Raw genomic sequence first — 14,650 nt, 5'->3', positions numbered from 1 at the left:
TCCCAATTACTGATACCTAATTATGAAACAGTTACACGGGAATTACAATAAAAATCAAACCCTATATTTTAAAACAAAAACATGCATATATATCCACTCCAGAGGATAAAAAACTAATAAGGAGATTGCTTTCTACAGAGCTGCAGCCAATGATTGTTTTAATTGTGGATGGATTTGTTTATTATTTTGTGACTGTTTATGGAAACAAAACAATAAGATTCAATTAGAGCTTTCAGTTTAGAGTAATTTGGTTTACTGCTGTTTTAAAAAAAAATTACTACAATTTAAATCAGTAATCAAAACCGTTTTACTGGAAATTTTGTGGCAGGAAACATTTATGATTAAAACTAAGCAGCGCAGATAAATATATTCAACACCTGAAGGTTAAACACACTTTAGCATTTAACCATACTTGGACTCTACTTAAGTTATAGTAGGCTACAGAAATTTTAGCATAAAAAAACATTTAAAGTACTTAAAATCATACCTCATGGGGCAGGTGCCACCCTGTGCCACCTCCACCTGGACACGCCCCTGCCTGGCACTATTTTTTCTTCGCTGTTGTGCTTTTATAATTTTTAGTCTAATGTTGAATTTCAGCATTCAGTCAAAGCTATCGGTGTCCGTGAGGCTGGATGGAAAAAAATGTTAACGCGGATAGGCTGCTCTCTTTCTCTCTCTCTCGTTCACTCATCATACCTGCGCGCGCCCCCCTCTCTCTCTCTCTTTCCGCCACTTCAAAGCTCTACTTGAAAGTGGGCTCGAGACAAGAGTTGTTGTCCTTTCCGCTGTGCTTGTGCCACGCGCTGTCATCGCCACAATGCCTCGAGGATTCTTGGTAAAGAGACACCGGCGAGGCTCGGCGTCATACCGGTCACGGAGCAACAACAACAACCCGGAGGGTGACCGGAACGGCGGCGGCGGGGGGTACAGCTGTGAAGCGACCGGAGCAGAGAGCCACGTGCTCAGTGTTTTCCCGTTTCAGCTGCAGGACGGAGAGTTCCCAGTGTCCCGCGAGGACTCCGCTGGTGTCAGGGAGGCGTGGAGCCCGCACGTGGAGTCCGCTCTGGAGGCAGAGGCGGACCGGCGCGCGCAGTTACCTGAGAGCGAGTTGGACGCTTTGAGCCCCGACGGTGACTTCTCTTGCTTCTTCCCGCCGCCGCCTCCGCCACTCACAGACTCCTGCAGCCCCGTTAAACCGGTTGGCACGAGACTTCTTGAGCAGCGCGAGGAAGGAGAAAAACAGCTGCTGTTCACGGGCAGGTGTCTGCCGTCCTCCCCAGTACCCGACCTGCCGGACCTGCCGTTCCTGGTCAGCTCCACGCCGACCTCGGTGTCCGCCTCCATCGAGAGGATCCTCGCGAGCAGCAGCCGCCACCACGCGCCGTCCTACGGTCACGGTGACAAGTATGACCCTCCCCACGTGCACCTGTTCCCGCATCTCACCGTGATGAGCCAGGAAGTGGCGAGGAAACGCTCGTTCCTCGAGCCGAGCAGCAGCAGACACAGCAAACAGTCTGCGTGCAGCAACCCCACGAAAAAACCCAAAGTGAACCGGAAGCTGAACTTCGAGGACGAGGTCACGACCTCCCCGGTTCTGGGTCTGCGCATCAAGAAGGAGAGCCCCGAGCTGCGGAGGCACCGGGAGAAGTCGTCCGGCCCCGGCGGGAATCAGCCGCTGGGGGAGTTCATCTGCCAGCTGTGCAAAGAGGAGTACCCCGACCCCTTCTCCCTTGCGCAGCACAAGTGCTCCCGCATAGTGCGTGTGGAGTACCGGTGCCCGGAGTGCGACAAAGTCTTCAGCTGCCCGGCCAACTTGGCCTCTCACCGCCGCTGGCACAAGCCGCGCCCGGTGAGCAGCCCGGCACGTGAGACCCCGACCCCCAACAAGAACCTTTCGCTCAAAGAGGCACGAGGGCTCGCTCAGCACGAGAGGCCGCCGGTGGAGTTGGAGGGCAAGGAGAACGAGCTGCTGCGCGTGAACACCAATCAGCACCACGCGGCGCTGGACAGCTCCCGCATGAGGCGCGAGCAGTCTCTGCTGCTGCTCCACGCGCGGTCCCGGGACAGCCCGGACGGCGACGGCCTCGCGCCTCCCCGCTACGACTCCTCTCCGCGTTACCGGAACCCGGCCGAGAGCTGCCTGGACCTGCAGCCGCAGGTGAGAGCCGCGGACAGCCCGCCGTCCAGTCTCCTCGTGCTGAACCCAGAGGAGCGCGCGGACCTGCCCCAGCAGCAGCTTCCGCCTCTGCCGTTTGTTCAGTCGTTACCGGAGGAGGTGTACGAGTGCCGGTATTGTGGGAAGAAGTTCCGGCGGCAGGCTTACCTGAAGAAACACCTGGCCGCGCACGAGATGACATCGCGAGCGTCTCCGCCCGCTGCATCTTACGGCCAAGCGCGCGAGCCCAGTTCCGGACAGAGCCAGGTGTGCCTTTGTCACCTGTGCGGCGCGCGCTTCCCGTCGGTCGAAATCAGGGACAAGCACCGGCTGTGGCACGCGATGAGGGACGAGCTGATGGCGGAGACTCTGGGAGGAGGACGCAGAGGGGACGTTTTCCACGCGCACAGAGAGGAGAGCGGTGGCGGGGAGTGCGACCACCACCAGCAGCAGGAGCAGCAACAGATCTTCACGTGCAAACACTGCCCCTCCACTTTCTTCAGCTCCCCGGGACTCACGAGACACATCAACAAGTCTCACCCCACCGAGAACCGGCAGGTGATGCTGCTGCAGATGACCGTGCGGCCGTGAGTCGCGCGCAAAACTGTGGTTTGGAAAAGAGGGGGAAAAAGTTTATTTATCAAGAAGTCCTTTCAGAAGCAAGTCTCGCCACTCGGTAGCCATCTTGGTAACACCTCCGGGCACTTATTTTAAAATATTGAATTAATTTTAATGGTCACCTGGACACAAAAACTGCTCGTAGATACTAAAATCTGATAAAATAACATCTCAAAATGTCTTTTTTTTCCTCTCCCACAAAGCTATCAATCTACCACAAACCTCTGATTGATTCTTCTCTGGGTGCTTAAATAACACATTTATAGTTCTGCTGAAGTATATTTGGACTATATGCTATGAGTAAAAGATGCTGAAGATGACCTGTAACTGTCCAAGGTGCTGAAACCCTGCCTGGAAACTGGCTTCTACACAACCATCCTAGCTCGCTTTTCCTTAAAGGGAAAAGAGGATATTTTAAGTTACCGGACAAAACAAATAATCCAGAATAATGTTAACCGATTAAATTATTTCTTCTTATTACTTACAGTTCAGCTTTTCTTGCAAATAACCTGGCACTAAAGCTCATTAATGCCACCACCAGAGTGAGTAAAATGGGCCCAACAGCCAGTCATTTTGAACTTGGCATTTGTTTTTATGTTCACTAAAGCTTAGGAGTGTAACCATAATGGGTGATCTTCCTCCTTCTCATCCTAAAAAACTAAATTTTCAAACCACAAATGTACAGAGATCAATGAATAAGAGTAAAGAGAAAACAATCATTAATTTCTCAGCTATAAAATATTTTCATACAGAAATGAAACAGTTAATGTTATACTGCTATTAAAAAAAGGTCTTTTGTCTTTGATTATTCATGTTGAGATATTTGCTAAATGCCTTTATGATGCTAAAAATGTAACGTGTGGTTCTATGAAGACTGTACGGTCCTATTTTGATATGGCTGAATGTGAAACTAATGACACAATTGTGAATAAATGTGAGTAGAGTCCAATCAACACTGCGCTGTCAGCCTGCTGCTGTTATTGTTTTGAAGCTGATTAACCACACAACTCTGGCAGTTACTGGTACGAATTGTTTTATTGTCAAACTCCATCGTGGCACATCCATACGCTTGCCGTGTGGCCGGCGTTAACACATGTTCACACAGTTGACAGTTTGTGGAGTGTGTGCGCAGTCAAAGCATGCAGTGTGTGTAATCAGTAGTATCCATCAGGTGGGGGATTTACACTGTTTCTCCTCTTCAGATGAAGAGTGACGCCGATATGACTTATTCATGCTCTTTGGGTGGAAACTAGTTGTAGGGGACAAAAAAAGAACAGTATGTACAACCCGTGGATCTTTAAAGCAGCATCTGAACGCTAATCCACTAGCGCGCGTAAACATGGTGCCGTCGTGTGGTTTCGGTGCTGGGACGGAGTTTGGGGTGTGAACTGAGCAGGCTCGGTGACCTCTAGTATACATACACACATATATATATACACGCAGCATGTAGAGATCAGGGTGCAGTGGGGCCTCTCAACCATTCAATGGTGCTTTGACCTCAGTGACAAAAGTAACAAGAGTAAATAATTTAAAGGGAAGACTCAAACCTCAGCTGACTTCAAGTAAGTGCACATGAATCTGATCTCCTCCTTTTTAAATATTAAGTTTGAAATAAAAGAAAATTGTTACACAATCCCTTTAATCTATAGAGTATATGGCTGAAATGAACAGTAACAAAACTTTCACCAGTAACAGACACGGGAAGAGCGTTCGTTTAACCTTTTTTCCTCTAAACTCACAGAAAGAGAAACTGAAAATGTTAAATACATTAAAAAAAAAAAGTGGTAGTGTTGCGACTGCATGCTGATGCCCCCTCCCTCAATGACACCTCTTTTTCTTCCCCTTCTTTGGCGGTGATTCTCTCATTTTTGTATTTTTTTTCCCCCCAACCCTGAAAACTGCCTACAAAACACTGAAAATGAAGCACTAAACCAACTCTTAGTGGACTTTTGTGGACCCAGATCCCAACACGCGGAAGTGTGTTTTAAATACCAGTCCCCTTTCCCCCCACCCACCAGCCTTTTACAGTAATTCATGAGAATGATGATTCCCTCCATACAGATTTACAAGCTCCATCACGGGAAGAACAACGTAGAATGAATTTAAATTCCTGGACGATGAAGAGCAAGCTGGTTATGAAAGCTTGAAATCTTGTAGCGCTAACCTACTTTTTGTTTTGTTTTCTAGCAAGTCTGTGGTTTGGATTTCAATCACAGTTTGGCTTTGGCAGCTATAACCGTATGTACACACGCACAACAAGCTTCCTTACACTGTACACATTCTTATAGATATTCATATATCTACTATGTATGTGTGTATATATATATATTTATACTCATATAGATATACAACATATACTCGAAGGAACAAAGAAAGAAAAAGCTGTGGTTCTTTGCCTCAGATGAAGGACTGACTAAAAATACAGTAACATTCCTGTTCGGGTCAAAACTCAGTTTACAGTCAATTAAAAGAAAAAACCCCAACATGTTAATATTAATATCAGTGCTCGTTTTACAGTATCAGAAGAAAACAAAATGATATATGCAAGTGCCTCCTCTTCCATCGGTCGGTCCTGTTAATGATCATCAGAGGAAGTTCAGACTTTTATTCTGGATTCAAACACGGAGAACGTTTTTTTTTTTTTTTTTGGCTTGAGAAACTAACTTTCTTTATCATTTCAGGTCTGTGCTGCGCACAAAAAAAAATAAAAATAGACTTATCGCTTTCTTTACAGCCTCCACTCCCACCTCTGCCCCCCCCCAGCACACGCGCGCACACACTCGCACACACACGCGCGCACACACACACAAAATAGTACAAATATACAGATTCCTTAAAGGACACTTTTCTTCTTCTTTGCAGTCCTGCTCACACCGACTGGCATTGTGTGCACTTTCTAACATGGCACAGGCTGTTATGAACTAATACTGCACTGCTAATTTTACTACTCAACATGCTGCAACACTGGTTTGACTTGTCTCTCTGTGTGTGTGTGTGTGTGTGTGTGTGTGTGTGTGTGTGTTTTTTTTTTTTTTTTTCCCCAAGCAAAGCTGAAGATATACAGAGCAGCATCTGTGAGTATTTTTCAAAATAAAACTTACAGTATTGCCCATAGAATACTTTTATATATATTTAGTACAAGAGAACACGTGTGCCCATTAAAGCCCAGGGTCCAACCAGAAATACAACATGCTGGGATGAATCAGCGCCTACTCAAGAGTTTATATTAATTTGCTTACATACCTAATTTTGTGTGCTTTGTAAACGGACCAATTTAAAATGGCTTGTTTTTGAGGATCCTGATACCTCCGATTGGCTGATATGAAAGCTTTTTGTTTCCTAATGTGATATCAAGTGTGAGTTCTGGCTGAGTCCTGCAGTTTGGGGATTTCAGGTCTTATTGGCTGATCCGGAGGAGCGTCGCAGCTTCATGGACATGCGGCTCTTGCTAGTCCGAGGAGACATGGGGGACGCCGTGTCGCTCCCGGCCTCCCCAAGAGCCGGACTTTCTCCCCGAAGAATCTCTAGGCAGGAGCCTGAAGAGGAAGAAGAATAGGAGGAGAAGGGGGGTTTGAGGGGAAGACAGGCGAGGTGAGGGGGTGGAGGTAAATAAGGAGAAAAAGGATGAAGGGACAACAATAAAATTATATTTCAGCCCACTGTGATCTACGAAGCCACACTGCACAGATTCCTACAGTCACAGAAGCAGGACAGTCAGATAAACGGACACACAGACACACAGCTAGAGACAGGAACCTGATAAAGCTCTATTTCCTTAAGTTAAAGGTTCCCCAAAACCACTAGACATGTGCATGACCTATACTTAATGTGAAACAGAAAAGTAATTATTTAAACCAACCAAAATTAAGTGAATCTGAGCTAGCGAGCGAGCCTCACTGATAGGACATACTAACCCTTTACCAGTGACTACAAAGACATTTTAAAGTTTTTCCTGCTTTGCAGCTGAACCTCTTATAGAACAGGTACCACCTCTATCAGGATAGCTTTGGATGATACAGTTTAAAGCAAGGCTGCCAAACTCATTTCACGTACAGCTCACTTTGATGTTAAGTGGGCTGGACGAGTGAAACTCACCATTGTGTCAGTGTAAAGACGTTTAGATAAACATTCAGTCCCTGAGACATCTTAATACAAGAAACAGAAGTGCAAATTAAATAGTAGGTCTCAGGTTTACTACGTAATAAAGAAATGTTCCAACAGAACGACATCTGGGCTAAACCTGCAAAAAATAAATGTTTAAAATTGCAGAGAAACTTCTGGTAACTCCCTGCACAGACTGTCCTGTAATTTAAAGTATTTTAAAGTGCAATTTAAAGTTCACAATTTATTCACCATCTCTAGTGCATACCATTCACAGCTAGCATGAAGAACCTTCTGCTTAAGACCTTTCCCTTTAACCCTGAGCTGGTTAAAGCTGTCTAGTGGTTTCGGGACCATCAGATACATTGCACTATGCTCCTCTAATGAGTGGAAGTTAGGAGAGGATAAAGGAGGAAAGAGAGAAGGACAAAGAAATAGAGAAGGGATTGGAAGAGGAGCAGTTAAGGAGAGAGAAGAAAAAGAAAACTGAATAAAAACAGAAAAAAGAAAAAGCCACACGTGTAACAGAAAGGAGCAGAAAGACACACATGACAGACTTCACAAGCACATTTACAATACGTACACGTACATAATGAGTACACATATAACAGAGCATATTCACTTAATTTGTCCCATCCCTGTTACATTGAAAGAGCACAATTGAAAACACAGAAAACAGCGTTAGTCCAACATTCAAACAGCTTTTGTGCACATGTGCAAACCTATGCTTGGTTTACCACTTTTAACAGGGTGTCAGAGTGCATATTTTTGAGCAGCACTATGGCACTACATCATATCACAACCGGGAAGAGAGAGAGCGAGAGGAGCATACAAAAAGGTTAGAGGTCAAGTTTCACCAGGTGAGCATGACATCGGAGGTTAACAGAACGACCAAGTTATGGATCGAGTGGACAGACAGGAGAAAAGGACGTCTCACTTTCACCCAGCCTCGGAGAGAGATTTGCTATGATGTTCGTGTTGTGTTTGAGGATGCAGGATGCAGAGTGGGTACGTTAATAAATCAAGATGTTATTTTCATCCCGACAGCCAGTGAGTCAGACATCTCAAGAGGAAGACAAAATGTTTCCCTCTAAGGTTGTCTTCTTGTGCCTGTGATGAGTGAAACTCACCTTTGCGGCAAAACTTTTAAAATTTGTAGATCGCTCTGTGGAAGTCCCATTCTCACCACTTGCACCTGCCTGTGTTAAATCTTTAACCTGAAGTTCAGATGTAGAAGCTATGGGGAGCTAAATCTACCGAATATAGCATGTGGTGAACATGGTGTGGATAAAAAGCACAAACGGTGTGCTGACTGGGTTCACAAGGGCTCACACCACAGGTCAGGGGGTCTGCAATGACTCCTCCTTTTCAGAAGTCTCAGGAAATCTGTGTTAGTTGCAAAAGATGGATGCAACCCATTTCTTGGGTTGCTTGGATGGTCTGTTAGTTCAACTATAACACAGCAGGCCCTTATATTTTTCACTTTAATGATTAACAATTATATAAAAGGTACCAACAGCATACAGATCCAGTCACCAGTGGGGGTAATTACCATTATTAACTGGGGAAATTACTTGTGGAGATCAGGCTGTGAACAAGCGCATTCCTGCTGGAAAGGCGTGCATTCTAGCACGGGAGTCTGCAGGGACTGACTGCAGCTTTTGGAAGCAGCTTAAAGTTTTAGTTTTAGCCCCAGAAAGTTGCTGCTTGGACAGAAAAGGACTTCAAGGAAAAGACAAACAACTAGCACTTAGATAAGGAGACCAACCTGAGTAAGAGACACTTTAAAATTTAAACCAGGCGATGGTTTTGTTTTTAAGAATAAATTAAAACTGGACTTATTTGTGTGTCTGACACTCAAGAATAAAAACAAGTGTCTTGCCCTCTTACTGCCTCTGATAATGATCCATAAAACAAAAGTCACACCAAACCACAAGTTGAAAGTGAGGCTTCCTTTTAAAGTGAAGGCAGCTCTTAATACATGCAGACCTGGTTAAACAGTCGAAAACACAGGAGGAAGAAGAAACGGAGAGATGGAGAAATCACAGGAGTGTAAAAGCTAGACTGTAACGTCCTTAGGAAGAGCCAGTCAGAAGTGGGCGTGTCAATCATGTGACCAGGCTTACCTTTTTAGCTATAGGCAAGTGAGACAATACGATCTAAAGGAGGGGGGGGGGGAGGGGGACAAAAAGAAAATAAAATGGGTGGGAAAAATTGAAATAAAACAAAATAAAATAAGAACAGAGAGAAGAATGATTGATCATTGTGTTTGTTAAGAGAGGTGAACCTGTGAGTAAATACAGGAGGGGGAGGGCAGGAAGTGAATTACTCTGGGTTGACTTCAGAGCACGGGATCATCAAAAGTTTGTCAAAAGCAGCATCTCAATTCACAATTTTTAGATGTGACACACTCATCGTGACTAAAGATCAAGCAGGCTTTATTACTGGGATCTGATCCTGCGCTCTGAAAGGGAATTTGGGGCCCAACCCATGACAAACCAAAACAGAGCCTTTAATAAGTTACATTTAAATGCCATTTAATAAGAATGAGTGAAAATTTGTGGGTGGGGTGGGCGGGGGTGTTGTGCCAGATTTATTTAACCTCAAAGCAGGTTGATTATTGTTGTATTATTATTAATATTTTGACACAGCAGCTGGTAAGATGAGGAGCAGGTGGCTAAGGAAAGGAAACAGGCATCAATTATACAAATATTAAGACAAACGCACACAGTCACACCTGTCACGTGTCCCTACAAACCATCATTTGATTACACCACGCACTTCTGCTCCTTCAGGTCACACATTTATAAGTCTTTAAGAAGAAAATATGCGGCTTACCTACAAAAATTAATTAATTTTTAATTAGATTAAACTGGAGCCAAAGGACAGACCACCATTTTAAGCAGATAATTTGCAAGGACTAATGATCTGTATCGATTTAATAAACTTAAACAGGATACATATGAGAGTCATATTTAAGTCCCATGTGCGTGCCTGGCATCTCTACGGCTGATCAGATGTCAGCTAATTCCTCAGAGGAGCTCTAGAGAGAGAAAAAAGGGCCCGAGTGCAGCTTTGGATACAAAACAGAGCTCAGCAGATACTCAGGCTGTGAGCTATAGTGTGTGTGTGTGTGTGTGTGTGTGTGTGTGTGTGTGTGCTCTGAAGTTCATCCTATCAAATCTGGACAATGAGTGCCAGCAAAATACAATCTGTACACAACAAACACAAAATATGTGGGATTTTTTATTGAGTATGTCACGCTGTTATCGTCGGGGCTCCGGCACCAATTTAAGAATCAAAATCTGCCATTTTAAGACATTTTTAATTAGAAGTGAACAATGTAGAAATGTAAAGTGCTCAGCAGTGCAGCGATCCCTGTAACAGGGCAGCGTTTGATGTTTTCTTTGGCCACACTTGAAACTAAAAAGTCAAGCCTCCTGTATGTAGGGAGGGTTTCCATACGTGTAGTCCTTTGGAACTGAGTACTTTTCTTTTTTAAAAAAAAAAAAAAAATTAGCCATTTCATAGGATTTTAATATTTTTTGTACATTTTACTTTTTATTTACCTGTTTTTCCTTTGAGAAGAGGACATAAAACAAAAGGACTAGAATAGAATACCAATAGAATACTATTTGGTCCATAATTTAATGCTAACTTTAGTCCTCAGCGAATGAGTCAGAGTGCATTTCTTCTACTATGTCCAACTACTGATGTGCCAAATATATCCCCTCTAAACTAAAAGAACTTTATCTGAGAATAGTTGCAGTTTTTGGTTTAACTGTTTATTTTTCATATGAGGTGTAATAAAGAAACCAATTAGGCTTTTCTACCCATATTTACCCGGTCGTTTAGAATTAGTTGATTATCGTGAACTTAAGTGTGTTTCATGAATACTGTGGATATTTTCTGATTTCACAGGGGTGTGCACAGAATTTCTGAGACCTTGAAACGTTAAAAGTACAGGACATATTACATATTACTGTGTGCTGCACTTTTTTCTGGTACCCTGAATGTTGGACTTGTTTCCAGATAATTCACTGGAATGCAATATTTGCATACACTTTAAAGGGTCAGGAGACCATGTGGGACATGTGGCTCCTTTTTACCTTAATTTTAACACCATCTCATGTTATGGCTAACACCCAGATTTATAGCCTATTTCATACATTTGTTGACAGGTGTAGCTGCTGCTGCTGTGGTCTCACCTGTGTCAGAGGGCAGGTGAGTGCAAGGAGCAGGACTGTAGACTCGGGCTGCGTAATCCTCAAACGTGGTTGGCTCCTGGTGGTTCTGCACGATATTTTCTAAGTATCGGGCGCGCTCCTCATAGCTGAGTTCAAAGGTCAAGGACAACTCAAACAGGAGCAGAAACACAGACAATAACAAAAAGAAGCACAATGGGTTAACTTGCCCTTAAAAAGTTATTAAAACCACCACTAGAGGCCGACCAATACAGGATTTTTAGGAACAATATCAATTCCAATACTGATATTTGGTGATTTAAATATCCGATACATCAACCAATATTTTATTTTATTTTTATTTTATGTCAGAAATTAAATAGCTTGTTTACACTCAGCCAGAGTCCGCTTAGATTTGCTGCCTGTTGTTGTGGACAAATATGGATTATCAGCACTTGTACCATGGTTGATGATAACTGATTAAATCTTTAATTATTCCAGAATCATAGTCAACAGAAACAAAATAATTCAAATAACACAAAAACAAGATAAAAACAAAAGCATCCAATCACCTTCCAACAGAGAGAAATACACCAGTGTTTCTGGGTCTTATTGTATTTATTTTTAAATTTTCATCGGTATCAGTCGCTATAAATGCCGATACCAATATACCTAAAAAGGTCCTGTGGTTCGAGCCTACATCTATAACTGCCGCTACACAAAAATGGGACAGGAATAAAACACAAAATAACCATTATGTTTGTTTCTTTTAGTCAAACTTACAAATACACATTTAAGGTGAAATTACTGGTCATGGTGAATATGGAGGTGATAAAGATACAAGATCAAGTTGCACACTGGAAAATCCTTCAAATTTATGGGGACAATACTGCTCGAGGCCAATCATTACAAAAAAAAAAAAAAAAAAAAACCTTGCTAAATAACTGTTTGCATACTTCATACGATTAAATGTGAAACTAAAATGAAGTTGAGCTACTTTAACAAACCTTTCTCCAATTTCAGTCCCCCCTCCTTTTCTAAACACATTGCATGGTTATGAAAAACCTTTGATGTTCCAAGAGAGAGATAAAAAAAAACTACATTCAAGTCTCATGTGCTTCCAAATTTTTTTCAAAGCTCAATGTGCTAAATGTGGATTATTTGTCAAGAGTTTAACCCTCAATAGAAATCCACCGCATCTCTTATTCAGGCTGCGTAGGCCTTGTAGGCCGGCAAATAACCCATTGTGAAATAATCTGCAATGTCCTCCAAATTCATGCAGTTTAACATAATTCAGTACTGTGTGCGTCATGCTTCAATTCAGCCCTCCAAAGTGAGCTCTCTCACTTATTACGGCCCTCTGGAATAACAAATATCAGCCGGCCGTGCCCTAAAACGAACACTTATATAAAAAGGGAGTAAACTTTTTAAAAGATTATAGTTTCTGGTTTAATATAATATAAATGATAAAAGAACTCAAACCTTAATTTGGAGCCCAGTACAAGAAAACTGAAATACCACGTGTTTATTGAATGACCATGTACCTTCATGTCCATGTGACTCTACAGAGAATAATCCAGCCAGAGACAGAAAGAGAGAAAAAAAACCTTGCTATTTATCACTTGCTATTATTCAAAACGAGAGGCGCAGCGATTCAGCAGAGAGCAGAGTAAATGGAAACCAGGACTTCAACTGTCCATCTATTAGAGATAACCTCATTGATAGAATGACATTTACCCTCTCTTGCTTAGTCCTTCTCATACATCCCCCCCATAATGACAGACACGCACAGCTGTTACGGCCTCCTGACACACACGCGCACACCCATACACAGATATAAACACACACACAGTTCAGTCCCATCATCTCCCAACAGAATGACCATTTGCTCAGTGAGCTCCAATAACAAGGGCTTTTCAACGAGAAAACAGTGTGTGTGTGTGTGTGTGTGTGTGTGTGTGTGTGTGTGTGTGTGTGTGTGTGTGTGTGTGTGTGTGTGTCCGGGTTTGATAAGTTTGGATGTGAGAAAGCACAGTGTGGTTGTGTGCACGTGATGCTGTTCGAGTGTGTGATGGGATTAAGCCAATGAATCTTCAGAATGAAATCTGTGTGTGTGTGAGTGCACGTTGTGAATGGCTCGGCCATCTGTAACAGCACCCATGGGTTTTCTATTGGGTTAGAGAGCTGGTCTATGGGCCTCAGAAGGAGAGAGATTCAGGTCTAATGGTAACTGATTCAGTTACAGACAATGATAATAACAACAATATGGCTGCTTTAAAGTGCGCTGGCACAACAGAGGGGAAAGGAGGGGGACAGATAAGCGGAAAAAAAAGCAGGGAAAATAGAGAGGAGGAAATCTATATAAACTTGTGACAGGGTGACGGTTTGTCAAAGATTGTTTCTGACATTTACCAGACTTGACTTCACGGGAACGTCAACGTCTAAAAACAGCTGTTATTGTTTCAAAAAAAACAAAAAAACCCCAAAAAACTTGTCGAAACCTCAGAAGGAGGGACGGGGGTCGGAGGTGCAAATGCAGTGAGATGCTGAGGGAGGAAGAGAACTTGTTAAAAGGGAAGCAGCGAAGGTGAAGATGAAGGAAGGGTGAGAATCCTGCGGTGAGCCGCAGAGGAAGCGAGGCAGCGACGGCGATGTTTAAGTAACAACACGAGAGCCGGGAGAGGTGCGGCAGGCGCACAAAGACTGTCGAGCCGGCGCCTCGCACGCCGAGTCTCTGTGTGATCTCGCTGTTTGCCCTTTCCTGCTTCCCCCTCACCGCCATCGCATCTCCCCCTTTGGTGAACGAAGGTGTGTTTGTGCGAGTCGGAGGGGGAAGAGAGGTGTGCATGTAATGCAATTAGGAGATAGAGGTGCTATTATATAGTCAGGCAAACAACACCTAATCATCTTCATATCATGTTTTAATAATGTGTGTCTGAGAAAGGGGGAGGGGAAAAAAAGGCACATAAAAGGCTCCCATTTCCTCATTTCTGAGGAGGTGAAAAGGTTTAAAGGACACCCGCGGGAAAGAAAGATGTCTGCAGAGACGGGAGAATAAGGACAAATACATACAGAGACGCAGTACCACTGCTGAGATAAGTGACGGGAACATCTCTTTCTTCCCTCGTCCTCCGTCTGCCTCCTTTATACCTCCTTCCCTTTTTGTTCCTCTCAGTGTGGGTTGTGTCATCGTGTCACAAACACCAACTCCCCACTGGGATGAGGCGACATGAGGAGGACAGGGACGACGGACCGATGTGCAAAACATACACGAGCAGTAATCTCACCTTCATCAGCGGTGGAAAGCTTTAAAACACTCTGCACGGAGAACGTCGGCTACACCGGGCTGTTCTAGCAACGAAGATGTCCACATGGGGTCTTTACATGTTTATAATTAATGTCTCTACAACATCGACTGCATATTAAACCTTTTTTCTTATTTTTTTTTAATGAAGTCACGTGTGGTCTCGACACCTTGTCCTGCCTTGGGAACCTCGAGAAACCCTGTTAACGCTGCTTCGAGACACTTCGCCATCGAAGCAAACTTTAGCACTTTTCTTTACGTGACAACATTTAGAGCAAAATATTT

The 14,650-nt window shown here is 43.7% G+C and overlaps 2 protein-coding genes across 9 annotated transcripts in view; one reads left to right on the top strand and one right to left on the bottom strand.

Moving 5' to 3' along the window:
* The first annotated feature begins 531 nt into the window (after positions 1-531).
* insm2 (insulinoma-associated 2) lies at positions 532-3,685 on the top strand. The gene has a single exon (XM_085391525.1). It carries the CDS (start codon positions 821-823, stop codon positions 2,747-2,749), a length of 1,929 nt encoding a protein of 642 aa, XP_085247651.1. The 5' UTR covers positions 532-820; the 3' UTR covers positions 2,750-3,685.
* A 746-nt stretch (positions 3,686-4,431) lies between these two features.
* ralgapa1 (Ral GTPase activating protein catalytic subunit alpha 1) overlaps positions 4,432-14,650 on the bottom strand; it is a 76,776-nt gene continuing 66,557 nt past the window's right edge. For 5 of the 8 annotated variants that reach the window (XM_085390557.1, XM_085390560.1, XM_085390558.1 and 2 more), the window contains 2 exons: positions 11,086-11,210; positions 4,432-6,312 (listed from right to left, as the gene is read on the bottom strand). In XM_085390557.1, coding sequence (XP_085246683.1) covers positions 6,167-6,312; positions 11,086-11,210 — 271 coding nt within the window. In that variant the 3' untranslated portion in view covers positions 4,432-6,166. Of the gene's footprint in view, positions 6,313-7,145; positions 7,258-9,003; positions 9,037-11,085; positions 11,211-14,650 lie in introns of all 8 variants that reach the window. The other 3 variants (XM_085390563.1, XM_085390564.1, XM_085390559.1) reach the window with 2 other exon arrangements.

The sequence above is a fragment of the Rhamphochromis longiceps genome, linkage group LG19, assembly GCF_057381845.1.
Source record: "Rhamphochromis longiceps isolate RC_006_pf linkage group LG19, R_longiceps_female_GT1.1, whole genome shotgun sequence".
Classification (NCBI taxonomy): domain Eukaryota; kingdom Metazoa; phylum Chordata; class Actinopteri; order Cichliformes; family Cichlidae; genus Rhamphochromis; species Rhamphochromis longiceps.
Note: the sequence above shows the minus strand (reverse complement) of the source record. Positions and strands in the feature narration are given on the sequence as shown.

What these genes read in the sequence shown, in the direction of transcription:
- insm2 (XM_085391525.1), top strand. Translation starts at nt 821, where the DNA reads ATGCCTCGAGGATTCTTGGTAAAGAGACACCGGCGAGGCTCGGCGTCA.